Source organism: Rhinopithecus roxellana, chromosome 6, assembly GCF_007565055.1.
Source record: "Rhinopithecus roxellana isolate Shanxi Qingling chromosome 6, ASM756505v1, whole genome shotgun sequence".
In the NCBI taxonomy this organism is placed as follows: domain Eukaryota; kingdom Metazoa; phylum Chordata; class Mammalia; order Primates; family Cercopithecidae; genus Rhinopithecus; species Rhinopithecus roxellana.
The window spans coordinates 119,915,586-119,941,685 of NC_044554.1; the positions used below are offsets into that span (position 1 = coordinate 119,915,586).

Consider the following 26,100-nt stretch of genomic DNA (forward strand, 5'->3'; position numbering starts at 1 on the left):
TTACTTTTAAAATGGTCATCTCATCGGGTTCTAAGATCAGGTTGCTTATTTGTCAGACAAAATTACTCATGGATTCTAAATTATATTTTCTCCATAACATATTACTATGAAGTCACCAATTTAGTATTTGACCTCAAATAACACCGAGGTCCACTTTGTTAATACGCGCTCTCACTATAGTTTAAGTTTATTACAGAATATTCTGAAAGATCCAAATTTATTTGTAACTCATGGTTGAATTCCCATTTTAAATCCTCTAGTTTTTTAGAGTCACAGCAAAACTAGCAACTTGCCTTTCAACATTTGCAATAGCATAATGTGGCTTTCCACAAGCCACACTTGTTTTTAGAAGTATGTGCTAAAGAGGCTGACTCAGCATTCTGAGATGCTCTGGCATTGTATTACCCGCCCCCAACAAACATTTTTTTTCTTTATCTCATACCTCAAATTACAGGTTATTTGTGTGCAAAAATTGCAGATAGTTCATCTATGATACTAACTCCTGGCAACTCAATAAAAGCTTTTTAGTAACTTTTTTTCTTAATCGAATATTGTGTTGCTTTTATAACATCTACAAACTAATTGGTAAATAATCTTACACTTTCAATCATTTTACTTTGGAACATACTCTATTTATTCTCCACACTAAAATATTGGACAAAAAAAAACTTTTATAAGAAGTGCAGAAATAAAATTGCTAAAGTCTAATTATAAAACAAAAATATTTGGGGTTTGATCTTAAATGTTTTAATTAGAAAAGGAAAAGCAGTTTTAAGTGCAGCTTGCTTTATAACCATATTAATATCAACATATATTATTATGTTAACACAATAGCTCTTCGCCCTTTTCATATGCAAAATAGATTGTGAAAAAGAGAATGACCTTTGTTCTGCCAAATGTTAAACAATGAAAGCATATCATTTTGTCTGACCATTTAAGACCCATGATCACTTTTAAAACTCAACAATGCTTCGACACAGTTAAAAAGTCTTAATTCTTTGTAGTCTGTGCTACACATACAAAGATTACACAGATTTTTTTTCTAAAACTTAAATTATTTTCTAGTTTCACTAGAAACAACAAGTGTAAGATTCTATTTCCACCACAAGGGGTCAGTCCACGGTAATTTAAACTTCAAAGGGTTTTAAAATAATCCATGGAAAGTCAGTGACTACAGAAAATACTTATATCAAAATATGAACAGTCTTCGGTGCCCTAGCAGTTGAATAAAAAACAATCATGGAAAATGTGGTTGAGCGTTTATTTTCCTTTGCGTTTTCTACTCAGCTTACTCCTGAGAATGTTGTATACCAAATCCCCAGAATTTTGCAATTCATGTCTCAGACACTACCCTGAGGCTGGTTCCAACGGAGAGAAGTAAATCCCCTGCTCAAGTTGTACTTTTTCCAAAACTTTGGAATATTAACAGTTAACTTTACTTTAGGTTTGGAATACTTCGTTGAGCTAGGATATAGGAAGGTGCACTTAAAAGCTGAGGCAAGGAAGGGAGGGCCGGAGTAAACATGGGGTTTAAGGTTTTTTTTTTCGGCTGGGGAGCAGGGTTTGTGCTATTAAAGGTACACAATTTGAACAATTCAGGGAGCAAGTCACTCTCAGAAAACCAGCTTCGGATTCCTCAAACTGTCAGTCACAGCCATTTCAGGACGGGCTGTTAGGTTTTAAATAAGCAGGCTGGGCTTGGTGGCTCACGCCTGTAATCCCAGCACTTTGGGAGGCCAAGACGGGTGGATCACGAGGTCAGGAGTTCAGGACCAGTCTGGCCAAGATGGTGAAACCCCCTCTGTACTAAAAATACAAAAATTAGGCGGGCTGGGTGGCGGGCGCCTGTAATCCCAGCTACTCGGGAGGCTGAGGCAGGAGAATCGCTTGAACCCGGGGCCGGAGGTTGCAATGAGCCGAGATCGCGCCACTGCACTCCAGTCTGGGCAACAGACTGAGACTCCGTCTCAAAATAAATAAGTAAATAAATAAATAAGCTAACGTGTGGAAAGGGTTTGTAAGCTCTAAACGGTCTATCTCAAAGTGTGATCTGGGAATGCTTCCATATCTCATGTGAACTTGTTGGAAATGAGAATCTCAGGCCCCATCCCAGACATACTGAACCGGAAACTGTGGGTGGACAGCCCAACATTCGGTGTTTTAATAAGCCCCCGGGTAAATTCTTATACACGCTAAAGTTTGAGAACCACTGCTCTAGACAAATGCACAACGTTCTTTAGTGGAGATTAAACAAAAGGTGAAGGGTTGGAGGGCGCGGAACGGACCTCAAGGGCAGGGCACAGGGCGTTTGAGAGGAAACGGAGAGGTCGGAGTGCGACTTGGTAAGTCTTAGCCTCCGAGGATGGTCCCGAACCCTGCGGACGACGGGCGCCAACAGGTGGCGCTGGACGCTCAACTGACAAGGAGGCGGGGCCTGCAGCAGGCGTGGAAGCTCCGCGCTCTGGAGGCTCAGGCGCCGCGTGGGGCCGGCACCTCCGGGCAGCAGCAGCAGCCGAGACACACGGTCAAGCTACGGCGAGGAGGGGGTGAGTCCCTTGAATCGTTCTCACTAGCCGCTTGCTCCTCGAGTCCGCCCGCGTGTCCCTGCAAGGCTGGGCGCCGGCTTCCAGTCTTGGGAGGGGTGTAGCGGGTCGCACGCCTTCTCGGGACCCGGACGGCGGCCCTCCTGGGCGAGCGTTGCTCAATTCTCCCCTTACGCGCGGCTCTGGGACGCGCTGCCTTCCAGCCCAGCTGGGTTGTGGCCGGGCCGGGGATTGGGGGGAGCCAGGGACTCACAGGAAGCCTTTTCGCTAGGGGCTTAAGGTTGTGATAGATTATTAAGTTTGTGCTCAGGTTGGATTTTGATGGCAAGTTTTTTAACGTGGCAAAGTCGCCAGAGTTTGCTGGGCATTGACGAATGATTGGTGCACAGTACTTAAAATCGTGCTACTTCTTGTCTTCAGGTTTCCTGGTAACAGAGGTTTTCATTTTTAGTCCTTAGAACACTGGCCCTACTCTTTCAGGATCTGGGTGGGGTTCAGGTTCCCTCCAAAATAGTCAAGGCTTTAAATGTGTAATTCTGTTCAAATCCACTGGAAGGAGTTTGTAGACAAATTTTTGTACGCTTCCAAATTTCTTAACTTTGTTACTTTTGTAAAACACATTTCCCTCCACATCCTGACATGTAATAAAAGGTTATTTATTTAACATGAATGTTAAGCACAGAGAGAAAGCAATGCTTAAAAAGAAAAACAGCACAGTGGAAAAAAAAAAAAAACTCCACTTAGTTAAATGTAAAACAAGTGTGCGCTTGAAAGTATAAAATGTTGGAAATGCAATGCAACCCATAGTGTTTTCTAGTCGTTGGGTTTCTTCATATTCTCAACTGTGGGACATAAACATGAGTCAGTTGGTCTGTGCGAACATTTAGGAACACCAGGGCAGCCATCCTGGTACAGCAAAACAGCAGTCACATTAGAAATATGCTTCACTTTTTTAAAAGGGGGTGGAAGAGAACTTTGGGTCGAATTCTGGAGTTCCTAACATTTTAACACTAGGTTGTTTTCTGTTATTTTTCTTTTTATGAAAAGATTTTACTGTAGAACTTAAATTACATTTTGGTTAATGTCTGATGGAAACCAACAAATATATTTGACTCATAGTTTATTTTCCTGGTTTATGGGCATAGAACTGACTGTGGGCCACCCGGTCAACAAGCTCCCTCACTGTCATGGGCTTTTCCTTGGCTTTGCTCTTGCGTGTGGTCTGCTTACCATGCAGACAAATGACTGGGTAACTCTCCAGGGCCACTCTGGTTTTCCACCCAGACTCCGTTTGTAGTGACCAGCAGTCAGCAAACACTGCCAACCTGCTAGCTACCCCAGGACTGGGTCTAGAAGACAGCCCTCAGCCTTTTCCTCTGCTTTCCTTCCCATGCCACTATCTGCCTATAAAACTTTATCCGCCTCTAGGATACATCGCTCTACCATGCAGTTACTTGTTGAAATGCCTACCTTCTCTTCTAGACCTCAAGGTTTTTCAGAGCAGAGGCTTTATCTCATTTAACTTTGTATTCCTCCTGCCTTACATTGTTGTTCACAATATAGTTAATGAATTCATATTGAATAAATGTAGATGAATTTATTACCATCCTGCAACTCTCAAAGTTAAAACATCTTCTAAACATAGTGAATTATTTCTTACATTTGATTATAGTAGGTGACACTTCCATTCCTAGCACCTCCCTCCCCGACCCCACAAACTATTATGTTGGTGACATGGTTTGGAGCTGTGTCGCCCTCTCAGATCTCATGTTGAAATGTAACCCCCAGTGCTGGAGCTGGGGTCTGGTGGGAGGTGATTGGACCATGGGAGCAGTTTCTCATGGTTTAACACCATCCCACCCTTGGTGGTGGTGTCACGTTAGTGCAGGGGTCCCCAACCCCCTGGCCGTAGACTGGTATCAGTGGCCTGTTAGGAACTGGGCTGCACAGCAGGAGGTGAGCAGCAGGCCAGCGAGCATTACTGCCTGAGCTTCACCTCCTGTCAGATGAACGGTGGCATTAGATTCTCATAAAGTGCATGAACCCTATTGCAAACTGCACATGCAAGGGATCTAGGTTGTGTGCTCCTTACGAGAATCTGACTATTGCCTGATGATCTGAGGTAGAACAGTTTCACCTCGAAAACCCTATCCCCCTTCCCCCACTTGGAAAAATTGTCTTCCACGAAACCAGTCTCCGGTGCCAAAAAGGTTGGGGACCACTGCGATAATGTAAGACGCCTGCTCCCACTTCACCTTCCTCCATGACTATAATACCTCTGAGGCCTCCTCTGAAGCAGATGTTGCCATGCTTCCTGTATGGCCTATGGAACCATGAGCCAATTAAATCTCCTTTCTTTATAATAATTACCCAGTCTCGGGTATTTCTTCATCGCAGTGCGAGAACAGCCTGATACACTTGGTTAGGTCACCAAATCACTTGGAATAATGCTTCTTAAGGAGATAGAGTGTCATTTCCTCCAGAGCAGGCATGAGTGTCATTTCTGTTTTTCCTCTTTAATGTTGATCACAGAGTTGGGTTCATAAATACTTGATGACTGGCATATGCTTTACTCAGAATTCTTTTGCATGCCAGTGGTGAACACCCAAATCACACTAACTTAAACAAAAAGAAAAAAGGGAATGTGTTGACTGTCTAACTGAAAAATTCAGGATCTAGTCTCAGGGACTCTAAATACTGAAATACGCCAGCAGGACTCTTCTATGTCTTCCTCCACTTGTTCTGCTTCCATGTTGGCTTTCTTCTTTTCTAATGAAAACATCTTCCTTCTTAGAGCATGAAGAAAAAAGCATGGCAGGCTTATACTGTCCTATCTTAACAAAATGTTAAAAACATCTCATCTCTCTCTTCCATTTCCATATATAAATATCAGAGAATGACCATGGTTTAAGTAGGGTTCTGTACCATCCCTAAGCCAATCAGTGGGAGAATAGGAAACTGATTGCCCAGGTCTGACTCATATACCCACTTCTGTGACCAGGGGATGGGCATTACTATTTTGCGCAGCCTCCCAAAATCATATTGGAGGGAGGGAGGGGCATTTCTCCAAATGGAGGAAATGTTTTAAATCAGAAAAGAATGTGGGCAAACTAAAACAAGTATCTTCATCATGAATGTTCTGTAATTTGGAAATAGATAATATCTGGAAAATATTCCACGACTACCTCAACAAAGAAAATGCTGGCATATGTAAAAGCAACTCTTTATTCTTTGTTATGGTTAAACCTTTAAAACTTGGAGAATGTTTTAAGAACAGTCATGTCTCTTTATGACAGGATACATTCTGAGAAATTCATTGTAAAGCAGGATTTCATTGTTGAGGAAACATCATAGAGTGTACTTACATAAACTTAGATGATACCGCCTCCTGCATACTTAGGCTAGTTGGTATAGTCTATTGTTTCTAGGCTACTAATCTGTATAACGTGTTACTGTGCTGAGTACTGTGGGCAGTTGAAACACAGTGGTAAGTATTTGTGTATTTGAACATAGAAAAGATATAGTAAACATACATATATAGTATAAAAGATAAAAAATTTTTTATTTTGTACAGGACACTTACTGTTCATGGAACTTGCAGAACTGGAAGTTGCTCTGGGAGAGTCAGTGAGTTAGTGAGTGAATGTGAAGGCCTGGGACATTACTGTACACTACTATAGACTTTATAAATGCTGTACACTTAGGCTACCCTACATTTATGGAAAAATTATTTTCTTTAATAATAAATTATCTTACTGTAACCTTTTTGCTTTATTAACTTATTTTTTACTCTTTTTTAATAACACTTAGCTTAAAACAGTCACATTGTACAGCCATACAAAATATTTTCTTTGTTTATATACTTATTCTTTAAGCTTCTTTTCTATTTCTAATTTTTTTTTTCTTTTTAGACTTTTTTGTTGAAACTAAGACACAAACACACACATTAGCCTAGGCCTACCCAGGGTCAGGATCATCAGTATCACTGTCTTCCACCTCTACATCTTGTCCCACTGGAAGGTCTTCAGGGGGGAGTAACAGGCATGGAGCTGCCATCTTCTATGGTAACAGTGCCTTCTTCTGGAAGACTTCCTGAAGGAACTGCCTAGGGTTGTTTCCAGTTAGCTCTTTTTTTGTAAGTAGAAGGAGTATACTTCACAATAATGATTAAAAATATAGTATTGTAAATAGTAGGCAATAGGAAATTTTTTGCTCCATTATAATCTTATGGGACCACTGTTACATATACAGTCAGTCATTGACCAAAATGTTATGTGACATATCACTGTATTTTAAACTATTCCTGGAAACAGCTTTCCACCTAAAACAGTACTACACGTGTTCTAAAATTCGGAAACATTCGGAATGTTTTCTGTCAATCAAATTGTTGTATATCTAATCTGTTTTTCTCATTGAATTTCATAAAGTGTAAATTGAAGATGTGTTCCTCTGGAAATAAATTCAGAACTAATAAAAACAATGAATAATACTGTGACATATGTTTACTTTCCCTAAAAAATGTTACACCAATCCTGGATAAGGATCTGTGAGTTTGCTAAGGAAAAGATTCTATTATCAAGTGAGAAATTTGAAAAGTTGTTTTCCACAGGGTTGACCAGAAGACTGGGCGCATCATTAATGTGGCACAACTCACCACTTCCACTGGAAACATACTAGCAATTCACATCTTCACATCTTCACATCTTCCAAACAAAGACCAACCTCTTACTCCAAAAGAAAAGTGGTACTCTGAAAATACTGTTTCAGACTCCAGTGTCAACCCCAAAATTCTGTTAAACATAAATCTTATATCAGCTACCTCCAACCTCCATTGATGACATTATTACTCTCAATATAATGCATTCCTAATTATATTTGCCATTGAAAGCAGTTGGCTTTCCTCCAGATGGAAACCTGAAGTTAAATCTTCCTAAAGTAAAAAGCAACATCTGATCCTTTGTAATCCATACAGGCACCTGGGTTATTCATGGAACAAATAAGTGAATAAAAAAGAGCAGTTACCATTGATAAGAGGGCATTGGTTTGAAACTCTTACAGATTATAATATGAAGTTAAATGTATAAATCAGTCACTATTTGAATTTTTATTGTACTTTATCTGCCACTTTAGTCTTTAAGCAAGTAAATTTTTTATGTTGTTCCATCAAACATTCACATTTTCATAAGTAGAATAGACATGAAAGTAATTATTTTTATTTTTACAGGTGACTGAAGCCATACTATTTTATAGAATTAATGGAAAGCAGAAAAGACATCATAAACGAAGAAGAACTTTGGAAAATGAAGCCTAGAAGAAATTTTGAAGAAGATGATTATTTGGTAAAATACTAATAATAACAATAATAAATAATAATTTACATCTTTAAACATAATTGAGATGCCATTCTGTATCTGCTAGTGTTATGAAAGTGATTTTTCACCCTAGTCTGCTGATATCTGGACTTGTATTATTGTCACTGATACTGTGAAGGACAGAGTAGCATGTGTGAGAGAAATAGTACCTTCACTGTTTTCAGGGACTTAGCTGAATAACCTTAAATAAGTTACTGAAAATCTGGGGTCTTGGTTTGTCTATACCATGAAAGCCTTGGACCAGATCATCCCCAAGTCCCTTGCAATTCTTTCTAACAGTCTATAGTTCTAAGTTTAAAAAAAGTCATCAATGCCCATTTAACAGTAATTTTGTAAACAAGCATTTTTATCATAGATACAATGGCAGCTTATCAAGAGATCATCTAGTAAATTGACAAATCACTGTATAACCAAATAAATCTACTTTTGGATAAGAATTACTTTTTCCACTTTTGGTTAAACACAGGATTCAGTGTTTCTTACTACATTTTTTGACTGAAAAAGTGGCAGAAAATTTTGGTTCCAAACTCTTCCAAATTATCTCAATGGAAGTTTTAGTGGAAATTATTTATTTAATCTTAGTAATTTTAATAGGGAAAAGTAATAAATTATAAGCATATACTTTATAAAAGTAACAGTGTGCATAAAATGAAATAATTTCATTTTTCAAGTTAACTGTCTTACCTGTCTGAAGCATGTATTTCTTTTGTGCAAAAGACAAAAGTCTTTCAGTGCTACATAGACTATGCTATCTTCAACTAACCAGTATTCAAAAGCAAGATTCTGAATGCCCTTATTTAATGAGAAGCACAATGATTGAGCAATAAGTAATTAGTTCAAGGGATCCCATTGTTTTGTTCAATTTTAAGATGTTTATTTTCTTTCCTTTATAGCATAAGGACACAGGAGAGACCAGCATGCTAAAAAGACCTGTGCTTTTGCATTTGCACCAAACAGCCCATGCTGATGAATTTGACTGCCCTTCAGAACTTCAGCACATGCAGGAACTCTTTCCACAATGGCACTTGCCAATTAAAATAGCTGCTATTATAGCATCTCTGACTTTTCTTTACACTCTTCTGAGGGAAGTAATTCACCCTTTAGCAACTTCCCATCAACAATATTTTTATAAAATTCCAATCCTAGTCATCAACAAAGTCTTGCCAATGGTTTCCATCACTCTCTTGGCATTGGTTTACCTGCCAGGTGTGATAGCAGCAATAGTCCAACTTCATAATGGAACCAAGTATAAGAAGTTTCCACATTGGTTGGATAAGTGGATGTTAACAAGAAAGCAGTTTGGGCTTCTCAGTTTCTTTTTTGCTGTACTGCATGCAATTTATAGTCTGTCTTACCCAATGAGGCGATCCTACAGATACAAGTTGCTAAACTGGGCATATCAACAGGTAAGATGACAATGTTGACACTGTTACTAATAAAAAGTCTAAGTCACCTAACAAATTAATCATTTCTCATTGTAATATCAATACCCCAACCCTGTTGAAACTCTGTGTTGAAAAGTCATCTATTTTAAAATTTTTATTATAATTTCACTAGGGCTTGGTTGTCAGACTGTTTTATATTGAGAAATGTTTTTTAAACTGAAAATAAGGTACAACTTTAGCAACATAAGAAACATTTTGTTCATGGACAAGGCCACATTCCAAACTTCTACCACCCTCACAAGATTACTTTTTAATACTTTTTAATACTTTTAATACTTTTTAATACTATTGTTCTTCTCCTTGTTTACCACATATGCATGCACATTGCAGTTCTATTCAAGTAAACCGTCAAATAATTATTAGAAAATTAATAGATTATGGAAATATTGCATTCAAGAAAAAAAATGATAGCTCCTATGTCATTTGTCTTAGAGGAGTGCAAAATAAAAGAAAGAAAAAGTCATAAATTTGTGGAGACCTGTTATCAGGGCTTCATAGTAGACACAGGGAAGAGTGTAGAAGGAGATTCACATTCAGGAAATAACTGTTGTTTGCATTTCTTTTTTCTTTATTTACCTTCTGGTAGGTCCAACAAAATAAAGAAGATGCCTGGATTGAGCATGATGTTTGGAGAATGGAGATTTATGTGTCTCTGGGAATTGTGGGACTGGCAATACTGGCTCTGTTGGCTGTGACATCAATTCCATCTGTGAGTGACTCTTTGACATGGAGAGAATTTCACTATATTCAGGTAAATAATATATAAAATAACCCTAAGAGGTGAATCTTCTTTTTGTGCTTATAATATCGAATATGTTGACTTTATCCCATAAAAAATAACAAATGTTTTTCAATAGCAAAGATCTTGTACTTGTTCCAATTAGTAATGTGCTCTCCTGTTGTTTTCCCTATTGCTTCAATTAGGACAAATGTTTCCTAGACATAAATAAAAGGCATTAAAATATTCTTTTTTTTTTTTTTTTTTTTGAGATGAAGTCTTGCTCTGTTGCCCATGCTGGAATACAGTGGCACGATCTCGGCTCACTGTAACCTGCACCTCCTGGGTGCAGGCGATTCTCCTGCCTCAGCCTCCTGAGTAGCTGGAATTACAGGCAGCCATCACTATGCCCAGCTAATTTTTGTATTTTTAGTAGAGACAGGGTTTCCCCATGTTGGCCAGGCTGGTCTTGATCTCCTGACCTCAAATGATCCTCCCACCTCGGCCTCCCAAAGGGCTGGGAATGACAGTCGTGAGCCACCACGCTCAGCCTGCTCATTCTAATATTTGAAACTTGTTAGACAATTTGCTACCCATCTAATGTGACATTTTAGGAATCCAATATGCATGGTTTATTAGTTCTTTAAAACTAAAAATATTCTTTTACTTGTCACCTGAATTTAGTAATGCCTTTTATGTTACACAACTTAGCACTTTCCAGAAAAAAAAACTCTCCTTGAAATAATAGTTTTATCTACCAAACACATTCTAGTATCTCATTTCAGTGGCTGCTTTTTCCAGCTTACATTTTATATAGCTTACTCACTTGAAGTTTCTAAATATTCTTGGAATTTTAAAACTATCTCAGATTTACTGAAGTTTATCTTCTGGTGGTAGATTATCCATAAAAAGAGTGATGTACCAGAATTCACTCAGGGATCCTTGTGTGACAAGGTTCAAAGGACTAAATTTAATTCAGTCATAAACACTGCCAGTTACCTTTTATGGGTAGACATCTTTGGAAATTTCCACAAGGTCAGACATTCCCAACTATCCCTTCTACATGTCCACACGTATACTCCAACACAATATTTATTAGGCATCTGATTAGGCTGGAAAGTATGCCTCCATCTGAATGATTCCAGTGTGGCTTAGAGTTGGCACCACATTCTCACGGAGTTTCCTAATTTTGTAGGTTCAGCCTGATAGCCATTGGATTTCTCTGGTCCTCATTAAATAGCTTTCTTCATACATTGCTCTGCCTGTTACACATATGATGAACACTGCTTTTTAGACTTACTTAGGAATTTAAGACTGCATCTTGACAACTGAGCCTATTCTACTATATGCACAATACCTAGTCCATAATAAGTATACAATACACTTTTGGTAAAATTAATTTTCAACCAATGACATGTGTTTTTCAACTAGTTACCTAGAAACGTTTCATTTAAAATCTGAAAACTGGTTACACTACAAGTTACCTTGGAGATTCATATCTGAAAACATAAACTTAGCTATTTGATGGTATTCATTGGGACGTAAGAATGCGCCCGAATAATTGTGAGTTAGATTTGTTCTGGCAGGCTAATGACCATTTCCAGTAAAGTGAATAGAGGTCAGAAGTCATATAAAAGAGCTGTTGTCAGAACACTGTTAAAATTACATAGCTGAACAACTATTTGTAAGCAACTTTATCTCCGTAGTGACAAAGCATCCCAATGCAAGCTGAAATGTTTCATCACATCTCTGGATCTCTCTATTTTGTGCAGACATTGAAAAAATTGTTCATATATTTCCATGTTATCAGAATATTTGATTTCTTAAAAACATAGGCCAAGTTCATTCACTTCATTATTCCTTTATCAAAATCAGAGTGAATCACATTAGTTGCCTTCACAATTGATAAAGATCACTGAAGTCAAATTGATTTTTGCTATAATCTTCAGTCAGTCTACCTATATTTAATTGAGCATCTAAAATGTGCAAATCATTGTGTTGATTCTGCAGGGATCCTGTTATAAGTAAGACTCAGTCCCTGATTTTAGGTGTTTTGTGATAGCAGAATTAAGACAAATACACAAGAGACAAAGCACAAAAAGTAAATATCATAAGGGGATGTGCAAAATGGTGGAGAAAGAGTAGACAGAGTTTTTGATCACCTTTCAAAGAAAGGCTGTGAATTTTGTTCACTTAGATAGCCTGGAGACAAGAAATTGCCCAAAAGTAAGGTGAGGAGGACAGGCAAAAAGAGTAGAAAGATGTGAATGGACATTGTTGAGAAATGTGATAGGAAAACAATCATAGATAAAGGATTTCCAAGCAACAGAGCATATCCAGATGAGGTAGGATGGGATAAACTCTTATTGAACCAATCTTCACCAATTTTGTTTTTCTTTTGCAGAGCAAGCTAGGAATTGTTTCCCTTCTACTGGGCACAATACACGCACTGATTTTTGCCTGGAATAAGTGGATAGATATAAAACAATTTGTATGGTATACACCTCCAACTTTTATGATAGCTGTTTTCCTTCCAATTGTTGTCCTGATATTTAAAAGCATACTATTCCTGCCATGCTTGAGGAAGAAGATACTGAAGATTAGACATGGTTGGGAAGACGTCACCAAAATTAACAAAATGGAGATATCTTCCCAGTTGTAGAATTACTGTTTACACACATTTTTATTCAATATTGATATATTTTATCACCAACATTTCAAGTTTGTATTTGTTAATAAAATGATTATTCAAGGATCTTGATGTTTCTCTTTTTATATGTGTGATGAGTTTGAAATATGTGTATTTCCTTGCAGATTTGATTCAAAGCAAAAACAATCTTTTAATACAAATCTCTTGCACTTTCTCTGTGATAAGAGTAAGCATGACAAAAACATCATGTCTGATTTGTCAGATTATGTAGCATTATAAATAATCAAGGGCTTTGAAATACCACTTGTTGCTACCCATTATACAGGTATCATTAGCTATGAAAAGTTTATTTTATCCGAATCTACAACAAAAGCATAATAAGCATTTATTTACTATTGTTAAAGAACTTTCCTTTCTCTGTACCCAGGTTTTACTAATGGAACACCTATCTCCAAAAACACTCAGACTATGTCTATACAAGTAAAGCAGCAGAGTAATATCAGATACACAGCCAGGCAAAATGAAACTCAGGCTATCCAGGAGAAAAAGTAAATTCAATGATTTCCACCTGAGTCATGTACAATTCAGTTTAACTTACTTTAATGCATTGGTAAAAGCATAACAGAAAACATTTCCTGAAAGAACAAACTATACATTAGCTGTCAGGACTTGCTAACGCAACTGTTAGCTTCAGAGGTTTTTCATAATTAGCAAAAGTAATCACAAGCTTTATCTTTCATAGTGGTGAGCCATTTATTAAAGACAATACAGCTAATGGTGCAAATTAGGAAAAACAGGTGATTCAGTAAGTGGAGTCCAGTGTTTCTATTTTTTTGTTCTATGCAAAGGATGATTATTCATTATTAGATGGGGGATAAGGAACCTCCTTGGGCACAAATTTGAACTCTGCATTATTAGAGCTCAGACATACAGAGAGATATTTGCAAGTAGTGAAGAAAGGATTTGAGAGCAGCAATTCTGAACTGGAACCAGGGCAGACAAGAGTACCCTTGAGAAAAAAGTCAGCATAAAAGAAAAAGAAATCTAGGACTCTAGAATTGCAAACCATATTCATCAAGGGAACAACATACTATGGGACCACTTAACTAAGCATGACGTCATTCCATAATCAACCAGCTCTGAGATGCAGCAGTCAAGTGCCATAGTCTCACCTGCATGGCGAAGTGTCAGCATCTCTAGTACTGAGAAGGAGAAATCAAGTTTCAACCTTCCTAGTACCAACACATTATAGAGGCTGCAGCTTGGAACCGTTTGCAGGTGAAGTGGCACCTCAGTGAAGCTTTCAGGGACAACAGCCGAGTTCTGGCTTGATTATTGGAGCCCTGTCTTGTTAGCCATGGTAACAAGCAACAACAGACCTATTCAGAAACACAGAATATACCTTTTTGAGAATTCCTAGTTATAGGAGAAAGGGAATCAACAAGGGCCTTAAAAGCAAGGCACAAAACATCTAGATTCCATTTTTACTCATAGATTGGTAAAAGCTAAACCATTCACTCTTTGTAGCTTTTCTGAAGTTTTTACAATGGTTGGGTAATATTATGAGCCAAATAAAACAATAAAAATTGTCTTTAATATAACAATTACAATGTTCCGGTATAAACTTGGATTTTCTTCTGCTCACTCCACCAACATCTGTAGAGCATATTCTATATGCCAGGTCAGTGCTAAACAGAGGATATAGCAAGATAGAAATGATCTAGTCTCTACTCACAGTCATGGGGAAGAAACATTTTAGTACACCAAAGGATTCTAAGTGTACTGGTATCACTTAGGAAGGAATGACTGGTTCTGTTTACAAGAACAAAGTCAGGAAAGTATAAAGTTGAGCCAGAAAAATAAACTATTTGAGCTGGGTATTGTGTATGTAAAAGTTCCTCAGAATGGGAGTACAGGGTGTAATGTGATGTGTTGGAAGACCTGGCTTAGAGTGGCTGCAACAGAATATGTGAAAGAAATACCAGATTACATATAGACAAAGGATAGATAGGTCAAGGTCACTGTATGACATGAAACTAAGTGTGGGTTTTGCCCTTTAGGGAGTAGGGAAGCCACTAAAAACTTTAAACAGGAGGTAAACATTATTTGGGAGCTCCTAAACATTATTTTAGGCACTAAACATTATTAGATTTGCATTCTAGAAAGATCTACCTGTAGACTATCCAGGAGATTAATTTGATGGTGAGGGGCAAAGGGTGAAGGCAAGTTAGAAAACAAAAAAAAATATTTAAGGACACAACTGTAATATTCCAGGGTAGCGACAATAAATTCCCAAATGAAGGTCATTACAGAGAAGAAGATAAAAGAAGAGAGCTAATGAAATATGATAGGAAGATAGAAGTTCTAGTCACTCATGAACAATAGAATATGAGGAACAAGGGGGAGGAAGACATTTAAGGTAGAGCTTCTAGGATTCTTTTAACTTGGATGGCTTAAGAAGGACACCATTAAACAGGATAGAAAAATTCCACAGAAGGAGCAGGTATTTTAACCGAAACAAAAACAGAGTTTTGTGTGCTCTGTACATTGTGTGCTGTTTACAATCATCTCAGTTGTTAAGGAACACAGTGTGTTTTTTTAGTTTCAGGGTGCACAAATATAACTATGAAAAACATATAGTTTGGGAAGCAGAAAGGAAAAGGTATTTTTCCTGCTCCTTTGAAAGGGTGCTTTTTAAATAAAACTTTTTATATAGTCAACACACTTATATCTGGATAATTATAGATATGAATATAGATATGAGTGTCACTATGCTGTAACACGGACAGGGTCCTCCTGGAGTAGAAGGAACAGCGCCTGGAAAACAGCTGGCTGTGAGCCCAGTGCCTTCCTTCTCCAAGCAGAGCTCTCCTTTCTGATCAAAGTGAGTCCACCTGGGGTTTATTTTCTTTAAAGATTTGCTCAGTAGAGATTTTATTATCTTTGGTTTTTTAAAAAAAGTTAAAATGATATATTTATTATTTTAATAATGAGTTACATTTAATGTTTTATGGCAACAAAAAAGAAATATCTGATTCTGATGAGAAGAAACCAGCGCAAAAAGGCTGCAAATACCAAAAACCAGAAGGCCTCTTCTACTCCAAAGGATAAAAACTCCTTGCCAGCTCCTGAATTTAAATTCAGTAATCTCTGGACAGAGAATGAGTTTGACGAATTGACAGAAGTAGGCTTCAGAAAGTGGGTAATAACAAACTCCTCCAAGCTAAAGGAGCATGTTCTAACCCAATGTAAGGAAGCTAAGAACCTTGAAAAAAGCTTAGACAAATTACTAACTAGAATAACCAGTTTAGAGAAGAACAGAAATGACCTGATGGAGCTGAAAAACATAGCACGAGAACTTTGTGAAGCATACACAAATATCAATAGCTGAATCAATCAAGCAAAAGAAAGGCTATCAGAGATTGAAGATCAACTCAATGAAATAAAGCAAGAAGATAAGATGAGAGAAAAAAGAGTGAAAAGAAATAAACAAAGCCACCACGAAATATGGGACTATGTGAAAAGACCAAATCTACGTTTCATTGGTGTATCTGAAAGTGATGGGAAGAATGGAACCAAATTGGAAAACACTCTTCAGGATATTATCCAGGAGAACTTCCCCAAACTAGCAAGGCAGGCCAACATTTAAATTCAGGAAATACAGAGACCACCACAAAGATATTCTTCAATAAGAGCAACCCCAAGACACATAATCATCAGATTCACCAAGGTTGAAATGAAGGAAAAAATGTCAAGGGCAGCCAGAAAGAAAGGATGGGTTACCCACAAAAGGAAGCCCATCAGACTAACAGTGGATCTCTCAGCAGAAAACCCTACAAGTCAGAAGAGATTGGGAGCCAATATTCAATATTCTTAAAAAAAAGAATTTTCAACTCAGAATTTCATATCCAGCCATAATAAGCTTCATAAGTGAAGGAGAAACAAAATTCTTTACAGACAAGCAAATGTGGAGAGATTTTGTCATTACCAGGCCTGCCTTACAAGAGCGCCTGAAGGAAGCACTAAACATGGAAAGGAACAACCAGTACCAGCCACTGAAAAAACATACCAATTGTAAAGACTATGAAGAAACTGCATCAGCTAACGGGCAAAATAACCAGCTAGCATCATAATGGTAGGATCAAATTGACATATAACAATATTAACCTTAAATGTAAATGGGCTAAATGCCCCAATTAAAAGACACAGACTGGCAAATTGGACTGAAGAGTCAAGACCCATCGGTGTGCTGTATTCAGGAGACCCATCTGACATATAAAGATACACATAGGCTCAAAATAAAGGGATGGAGAATATATTTACCAAGCAAATGGAAAGAAAAAAAAGAAGTGGGGGTTACAATTCTAGTCTCTGATAAAACAGACTTTCAAGGGCATTACATAATGGTAAAGGATCAATGCTACAAGAAGAGCTAACTATCCTAAATATATATGTACCCAATACAGGAGCACCCAGATTCATACAGCAAGTTCTTAGAGACCTCAAAGAGACTTAGTCTCCCACACAGTAATAGTGGGAGACTTTAACACCCCACTCTCAATATTAGAAATATTGACAAGACAGAAAATTAACAAGGATATCCAGGAATTAAACTCATTTCTGGACCAAGCAGACCTAATAGACATTGACAGAACTCTCCACCCCAAATCAACAAAATATACATTCTTCTGAGCACCACATCACACTTATTCTAAAATTGATCACGTAATTGGAAGTAAAACACTCCTCAGCAAATGTAAAAGAACAGAAATCATAACACTCTCTCAGAACACAGTACAATCAAATTAGAACTCAGGATTAAGAAACTCACTCAAAACCACACAACTACATGGAAATTGAACAACCTGTTTCTGAATGACTACTGAGTAAATAAAAAAATGAAGGCAGAAATAAAGATGTTCTTTGAAACCAATTAGAACAAAGTCACAATGTACCAGAATCTCTGGGACACATTTGAAGCAGTGTGTAGAGGGAAATTTATAGCGCTAAATGCCCACAAGAGAAAGTAGGAAAGATCTAAAGTCAACACCCTAAAATCACAATTAAAAGAACTAGATAAGCAAGAGCAAACAAATTCAAAAAGCGGCAGAACACAAGAAATAACTAAGATTAGAGCAGAACTGAAGGAGATAGAGACACAAAAAACCCTTCAAAAAAATCAATGAATCCAGGAGCTGCTTTTTTGAAAAGATCAACAAAATAGATGGACTGCTAGCCAGACTAATAAAGAAGAAAAGACAGAAGAATCAAATAGATGCAATAAAAAAAATGATAAAAGAGATATCACCACTGATCACACAGAAATCCAAACTACCATCAGAGAATACTATAAACACTTCTAAGTAAATAAACCAGAAAATCTAGAAGAAATGGATAAGTTCCTGGACACATACATCCTCCCAAGACTAAATCAGGAAGAAGTCAAATCCCTGAATAGACCAATAACAAGTTCTGAAATTGAGGCAGCAATCAATACCTACCAACCAAAAGAAGTCCAGGACCAGACGGATTCATAGCCAAATTCTACCAGAGGTACAAAGAGGAGCTGGTACCATTCCTTCTGAGACTATTCCAAACAATAGAAAAAGAGGGAATCCTCCCCAACTCATTTTATGAGGCCAGCATCATCCTGATACCAAAACCTGGCAGAGACAAAACAAAAAAAGAAAATTTCAGGCCAATATCCCTGATGAACATCAATGCAAAAATCCTCAATAAAATACTGGCAAACCGAATCCAACAGCACATCAAAAAGCTTATCCACCACAATCACGTCGGCTTCATCTCTGGAATGCAAGGCTGCTTCAACATACGCAAATCGATAAATGTAATCCATCACATAAACAGAACCAATGGTAAAAATCACAAGATTATCTCATTAGAAGCAGAAAGGGCCTTTGACAAAATTCAACAGCCCTTCATGCTAAAAACTCTCAATAAACTAGGTATTGATGGGAAGTATCTCAAAATAATAAGAGCTATTTATGACAAACCCACAGTCAATATCATACTGAATGGGCAAAAGCTGGAAGCATTCTCTTTGAAAACCGGCACAAGACAAGGATGCCCTCTCTCACCACTCCTGTTCAGCATGGTATTGGAAATTCTGGCCAGGGCAATCAGGCAAGAGAAAGAAATAAAGGGTATTCAATTAGGAAAAGAGGAAGTCAAATTGTCCCTGTTTGCAGATGACATGATTGTATATTTAGACAACCCCATCGTCTCAGCCCCAAATCTCCTTAAGCTGATAAGCAACTTCAGCGAAGTCTTAGGATACAAAATCAATGTGCAAAACCACAAACATTCCTATACACCAATAACAGACACACAGAGAGCCAAATCATGAGTGAACTCCCATTCACAATCGCTACAAAGAGAATAAAATACCTAGGAATCCAACTTACAACGGATGCGAAGGACCTCTTCAAAGAGAACTACAAACCACTGCTTGAGGAAATAAGAGAGGACACAAACAAATGGAAGAATATTCCATGCTCATGGATAGGGAGAATCAATATCGTGAAAATGACCATACTGCCCAAGGTAATTTATAGATTCAATGCTATTCCCATCAAGCTACCATTGACTTTCTTCACAGAATTGGAAAAAACTACTTTAAATTTCATAGGGAACCAAAAAAGAGCCCACATAGCCAAGACAATCCTAAACCAAAACAACAAAGCTGGAGGCATCACACTACCTGACTTCAAACTATACTACAAGGCTATAGTAACCAAAACAGCATGGTACTTGTACCAAAACAGATATATAGACCAATTGAACAGAGCAGAGGCCTCAGAAATAATGGTGCACATCTACAACCATCTGCTCTTTGACAAACTCGACAAAAACAAGCAATGTGGAAAGGATTCCTATTTAATAAATGGTGTTTAGAAAACTGGCTAGCCATATGCAGAAAGCTGAAACTGGATCCCTTCCTCTTGCCTTATAAAAAATTAACTCAAGATGGATTAAAGACTTAAACATAAGACCTAAAACCATAAAAACCCTAGAAGAAAACCTAGGCAATACTATTCAGGACACAGGCATGGGCATGGACTTCATGACTAAAACACCAAAAGCAATGGCAACAAAGGCCAAAATAGACAAATGGGATTTAATTAAACCAAAGAGATTCTGCACAGCAAAAGAAGCTATCATCAGAGTGAACAGGCAACCTACAGAATGAGAGAAAATTTTTGCAATCTATCCATCTAACAAAGGGCTAATATCCAGAATCTACAAAGAACTTAAACAAATTTACAAGAAAACAAACAACCCCACCAAAACGTGGGCAAAGGATATGAGCAGACACTTCTCAACAGAAGACATTTATGCAGCCAACAAACATACCAAAAAAGACGCATCATCACTGGTCACTGGAGACATGTAAATCAAAACCACAATGAGATACCATCTCACACCAGTTAGAATGGCGAACCTTAAAAAGTCAGGAAACAACAGACTCTGGAGAGGATGTGGAAAAATAAGAACGCTTTTACACTGTTGGTGGGAGTGTAAATTAGTTCAACCATTGTGGAAAACAGTGTGGCGATTCCTCAAGGATCTAGAACTAGAAATACCATTTGACCTAGCAATCCCATTACTGGGTATATACCCAAAGGATTATAAATCATTCTACTATAAAGACACATTCACACGTATGTTTATTGCGGAACTGTTCACAATAGCAAAGACTTGGAACCAACCAAAATGCCCATCAATGATAGACTGGATAAAGAAAATGTGTCACACATACACCATGGAATACTATGCAGCCATAAAAAAGGATGAGTTCATGTTCTTTGCAGGGACATAGCTGAAGCTGGAAACCATCATTCTCAGCAAACTAACACAAGAACAGAAAACCAAACACCTCATATTCTCACTCATAAGTGGGAGTTGAACAATAAGAATACATGCACACAGAGAGGGGAACATCACACACCAGGGCCTGTCGGGAGGTGGGGGGCTGGGGGAGGGATAGTATTAGGAGAAATACCTAATGTAGATTACAAGTTGATGGGTGCAGCAAACCACCATGGCACATGTATACCTACGTAATAAACCTGCACGTTCCACACACGTACCCCAGAGCTTAAAGTATATATATATATATGGTTATAGATATATATGGTTATAGATATATATGGTTTTATATATATATATATCCAGAATCAAAGAAAACTAATAAAAATTATGTAAAATAAAAAAGAGATCAAGACCACCTGGTCAACATGGTGAAACCCCATCTCTACTAAAAATGCAAAAATTAGCTGGGCATGGTGGTATGTGCCTGTAGTCCCAGTTACTTGGGAGGCTGAGGCAGGAGAATCGCTTGAACCCGGAAGTCGGAAGTTGCAGTGAGCTGAGATCACGCCACTACACTCCAGCCTGGTGACAGAATGAGACTCTGTCTCAAGAAAAAAAAAGTAAAGTAATGTGTAATAATTTTCATATTTTGCTAAACAAGACAGTTCATACTCAAAGAGGAACTCCTAAGAACAATGGAATTTTTTAAAAAATGGTTTTGTCTATCTGAATTGACTGCAGAACTGCCACATCAGTCAGAGTGCTTTTTTGTTTTGGTTTGGTTTTAACTGAACATTTTATAATGTGATAGCAAGCACTCCTTACCTTAACAAAACTCAGATGTGTAGTTCACATCTTAGCTCATCATACACGACTTCAAAGCTGTGGTGAACTGACTGGGCCAGGAGCTGAGCGAAGAGCTGGTTGTTGAAGACCTTGAGGCTGCAGTCGCTGGAGATCTCGCAGACAGTGGCTGAGTGAAAGCCATGTTAATAGTTGCAGTTCCAACTCTGCACAAAGATGCTGCTGTCACTCACACACTCAGCATACACCTCTCCCCCAATGTAGTACAAGTGCACACCTGCAGACACAAAAACACAGCCTTCCTTCACATGCCCTTTCATAGCATGCCTCTCCCACTGATTCCTGAAACCCTAAAAGATGTGACTCTTCCCTGTCAGGTTGGTTGTCAGATCACTGATCAGATGAATGAGATGTGTGACCTGAATGCCACTTAATTTAATTATAATCAGTACTTTTTCCATAAATCCATTTAAAAGTGGATTGTGGTCAGGCGGGGTGGCTCATGCCTGTAATCTTAACACTTTGGAAAGCTGAAGTGGGCAGACCATTTGAGGTAGGGAGTTCAAGACTAGCCTGTCCAACACGGTGAAACCCCTTCTCTACTAAAAATACAAAAATTAGCCAGACATGGTGGCAGGCACCTGTAATTCCAGCTACTCAGGAGGCTGAGGCAGGAGAATTGCTTAAACCTGGGAGGCAGATGTTGCAGTGATCCAAGGCAGTGCCACTGAACTCCAACCTGGGTGCCAGATCGAGACGTAATCTCAAAACAGTAAATAAATAAAAATTCTAAAGAAAGAGTACTGCAACCCATGTTAACAGTCACTCCCAAGAACCAGTCAGTAAAGTCTCAAATACTAGTCCTCCCATCACTCCTCTTTATATGTTCCAAAAATATGGTACGATAATATTAAAAATGAAGTGAATATATGACACAAAAAATCAAATAATCCTTCTTGTACCTATACAAATTTTAAAATTTGAAACTGGACACAGTTAATATCATGAAAATGTTACTTAGTGCACACATTAACATTAAACCCACTTCAGAGAAAACCACAAATGACACTTAAAAAATTTACCAACACTTATAAATTTGTTTCTCTTAACACCTCAGAGACCTATTTCATTTAAAAGTTTGCCATCCATTAATATAAATCATATAAATAATGTCTACTTTTTATTTGTGAACAGTGAAATTTCTACCATATTTTCAGATACAATAATATAAAAACTCATAAGCAAAATGTAGCCTATATCACTTTATCTGACATTCTTGGAATTAATGTTCAAAAGAGCATCCTGAGGCTGGGCACTCAAACCTGTAATCCCAGCACTTTGGGAGGCCAAGGTAGGTGAATCACTTGAGGTCAGGAGTTCGAGACCAGCCCGACCAACATGGCAAAACCCTGTCTTTACTAAAAAATACAAAAATTAGCTGGGCGTGGTGAAACACGCTTGTAATCCCAGCTATTCAGGAGGCAGAGGCTGCAGTGAAATGAGATCACGCCACTACTGCACTCCAAACTGGGCACAGAGTGAGAGCTCATCCCCCAACCCCCCAAAAAGGAAAAGCATCCTGAGAATGTTGCTGCTCATGCTAATTTCAATTCCAAACTAAATTTTAGTTGACCAATTCCCTCCAAATGTCTGGGTTTGAGATTTAATATAAATGTATAGCAAGGGACTGATGTTAGAAAAAATGAGGAAATTCCAGTCTAGTAAATATTAAGTATCAGAACAATTTTACTCCAACTTTTGATGGGAGAAAAAGTCTTCAGCACTAGAAGTCAGTATGATTATACATACAATCACTATGCAGTTAAAAGGTGTAGAAACAATCCAGAATATACTTACATATTTAGGTGTCCTCAAAATGAAATTGCAAAACTTTTAAAGAACAGATCTTACAGGCTTCCAGGGCTGCTCAGGGTCCGGTGTGCCTAACTTTGAAATTAGGAAACGTTACTCCTTAGGAAACGTTACTGATACAGCTGCTGGAAGTTTCTTTGGAAGGTCCTAAGTAGCACGTGAGGCAGTTCTGCATTATATGTGATTACATCCCACCATATTTATTGTTTCCTTTTCCCTTAATAAAATTTTAGAAAAGAAAAAAAAGTGTGGAATCTATAAAATTCAACACACAAATTAATAACAAAATTATGTGATTTTCATTAGTAACACTAACCGTACAATTTTCTTCCAAGAAAATGAACAACATGTAGTATTAGACCCTTTTTTCTAAAACCTGTTTTCAAAGTAAAAGGGTTAAAATTTTTCCAGTTTGGACTTAATGTTAAGTTTTACTCGGTTAGTTACAAATCCTCTTTTTCATGTCATTTTTTCCAGGTGTTTTTAAGATGCCCTTTGAAGAAGTAATATATTATTTAATCTTTGATTTATGAAAAATAATCCTGTGCTTTAATAAATTAATGAATCACTCACTTGTGACCATTACACATGACCTGAAGCTAAAGTTCAGTACCTTCTTATTCTCAGCTAGTTTTACTTCTTCAGCTGATCAGGGGTCCTCGCATTTATTGCTATTAAGTATATTATGTTCTGAGAATTATTAATGGGTACCCATTTTAACTGTGCCAAGAACAAACTGCCAGTTCCTGCAGCTATAAAATTATTGAGCTGGAAGAAACTGATGAGGTCACCTGAACACTCTAATCCCTTGCCCAGAGGCATGACCCCACTGAAATGAGGCCTCCCTCAGCAAACTGTTACTATTGCTGAACAACATTAAACAGGAAGAAGAGGGGAACAAAACATAGGTGCCAAAATTGTAATGGTAAGAAACTTGTTGGTTTTCTTAGGATCAAAATCCCCTCCTGCACATCCACTGGACCAGGGAATAACTGACTGGACAAGATCTCAGTGTTGGAGAGCTAGGATGTTATGCTTAGGGCTGCTGATGAGCGTGTCATAATGATTGACACATGCCAAAGCACATGACCCTGGGAAATAATTTCAAGCCTACCCTTGTCTTGTAACTTAAAGTTGTACTATAACAAAAGTATTCATGGGTTTAAACACAGTGGAGTTAAACACTGTAAGAGCTGGAAAATGAGTTTTATTTTCATTTTTTTCCAATAAAAAGAAACTTGTTGAGCAAATCTCTAACAAAAGCCCAGCATGTAACAGAGGTCAGAGTTGAAGTGGACTCGCAGGACCAAGAGCCCTGCTCTTTTGTTACCTCTTCCATTCTGCTCACAAGCCCTTATGACAATTTGGGCTCCATGGTACACAATTTGAAAACCCCTCCTTATTGACACAGATGAGGAAATTGAGCCCCAGAGTGTTTCAGTTACTCCAACTTTCTCAATTACTAATTGGCAAATGTATATCATCAAGCCTTGTTGAATTAAATACAATAATTTTGACTAGTCATCTCTTTCTGTCAGGGATTGCTTATTTGAAAGGCAGAGAATTATACTCAAACTTGCTCAAGTAAAGGAGGAGATATTGACAACATAGAAGGGGATGCTGATAAAGTGAAGAATGACTTAGCTTCATAAGCCCTGAAGCAGGGATCCTACAAGACAGAAATTAAATTCATTTGCTTGTTCTGTCTCCATAGATGGGTATTGCAATGCTTTGAAGTTCAAAGTGGGTTTTTTCCCATTTTTCCCTAATTTGGCAACTAGATCAACAGCTGAGAAACAAAGGTGCTAAATAAGATTCATTCTAATTTCAGAAAATATCCAACTGTGAAGTCCAAGAGGGCTTGTTGAGAGCTGCTTCCAGCAAAACTAGCACTACAAAGACTCACCACCTCACTACCCATACATAATAAAGAGAGAGGACAGAGGGAGTGTGATGGTATCCTTTGGTCTGGGAAGTATAGTGTTGATGAAGACAAACTATGCTGGTGTCTTCACCTGTGAGGGAAGGGAGCACAGTTTAAACTCTTTACCTACTCTACACCTATTGGGGGAACCCGCCCCCAATATTTCAACATAGGTTCTTTCTATTTTGACTAAGTGTCAGCCAGCTGAGAAATAAAGAGAAAGAGTACAAAGAGAGGAATTTTACAGCTGGGCCTTTGGGGGTGACATCACATATTGCTAGGACCATGATGCCCACCTGAGCCACAAAACCAGCACGTTTTTATTAGGGATTTCAAAAGGGGAGGGGGTGTATGAACAGAGGGTAGGTCACAAAGATCACATGCTTCAAAGGGCAAAAGGCAGAGCAAAGATCACATGCTTCTGAGGAAACAGGGCAAGGACAAAAGCAAAGATCACAAGGCAAAGGGCAAAATTAGAATTACTGATGAGAGTCTATGTCAGCTGTGCACATATTGCTTGATAAGTATCTTAACAGAAAACAGGGTTCAAGAGCAGAGAACCAGTCTGATCTCGAATTCACCAGGGTGGGGTTTCTTCCCCACCCTAAAAAGCCTGAGGGTGTATTTCAGTCCTTATCTCAACTGCAAAAGACAGACACTCCCAGAGCGGCCGTTTATAGACCTCTCCCCAGGAATGCATTCCTTCCCCAGGGTATTTATTATTAGTATTCCTTGCTAGGAAAAGAATTCAGTGATATCTCTCCTACTTGCACGTCTGTTTATAGGCTCTCTGCAAGAAGAAAAATATGGTTCTATTCTGCCCGATCCCGCAGGCAGACCTATGGTTGTTGTCCCTTGTTCCCTAAAATCGCTGTTATTCTGTTCTTTTTCAAGGTGCACTGATTTCATATTGTTCAAACATACATGTTTTACAATCAG

General features: G+C 38.1%; 1 protein-coding gene across 1 annotated transcript; it reads left to right on the top strand.

The window, feature by feature from the left end:
* The first annotated feature begins 2,377 nt into the window (after positions 1-2,377).
* On the top strand, positions 2,378-12,833 carry STEAP1 (STEAP family member 1). Its single transcript, XM_010354664.2, has 5 exons — positions 2,378-2,546; positions 7,768-7,882; positions 8,809-9,321; positions 9,947-10,111; positions 12,483-12,833. Exons 2-5 carry the CDS (start codon positions 7,799-7,801, stop codon positions 12,738-12,740), a joined length of 1,020 nt encoding a protein of 339 aa, XP_010352966.2. The 5' UTR covers positions 2,378-2,546; positions 7,768-7,798; the 3' UTR covers positions 12,741-12,833.
* Positions 12,834-26,100: the final 13,267 nt, after the last annotated feature.

Excerpts from the sequence above, each read along its gene's own strand:
- STEAP1 (XM_010354664.2), top strand. The coding sequence starts at position 7,799 with ATGGAAAGCAGAAAAGACATCATAAACGAAGAAGAACTTTGGAAAATG. Across the intron at positions 7,883-8,808 it reads TTGAAGAAGATGATTATTTG|CATAAGGACACAGGAGAGAC; the intron begins GTAAAATACTAA and ends TTTCCTTTATAG. Across the intron at positions 9,322-9,946 it reads TAAACTGGGCATATCAACAG|GTCCAACAAAATAAAGAAGA; the intron begins GTAAGATGACAA and ends ACCTTCTGGTAG.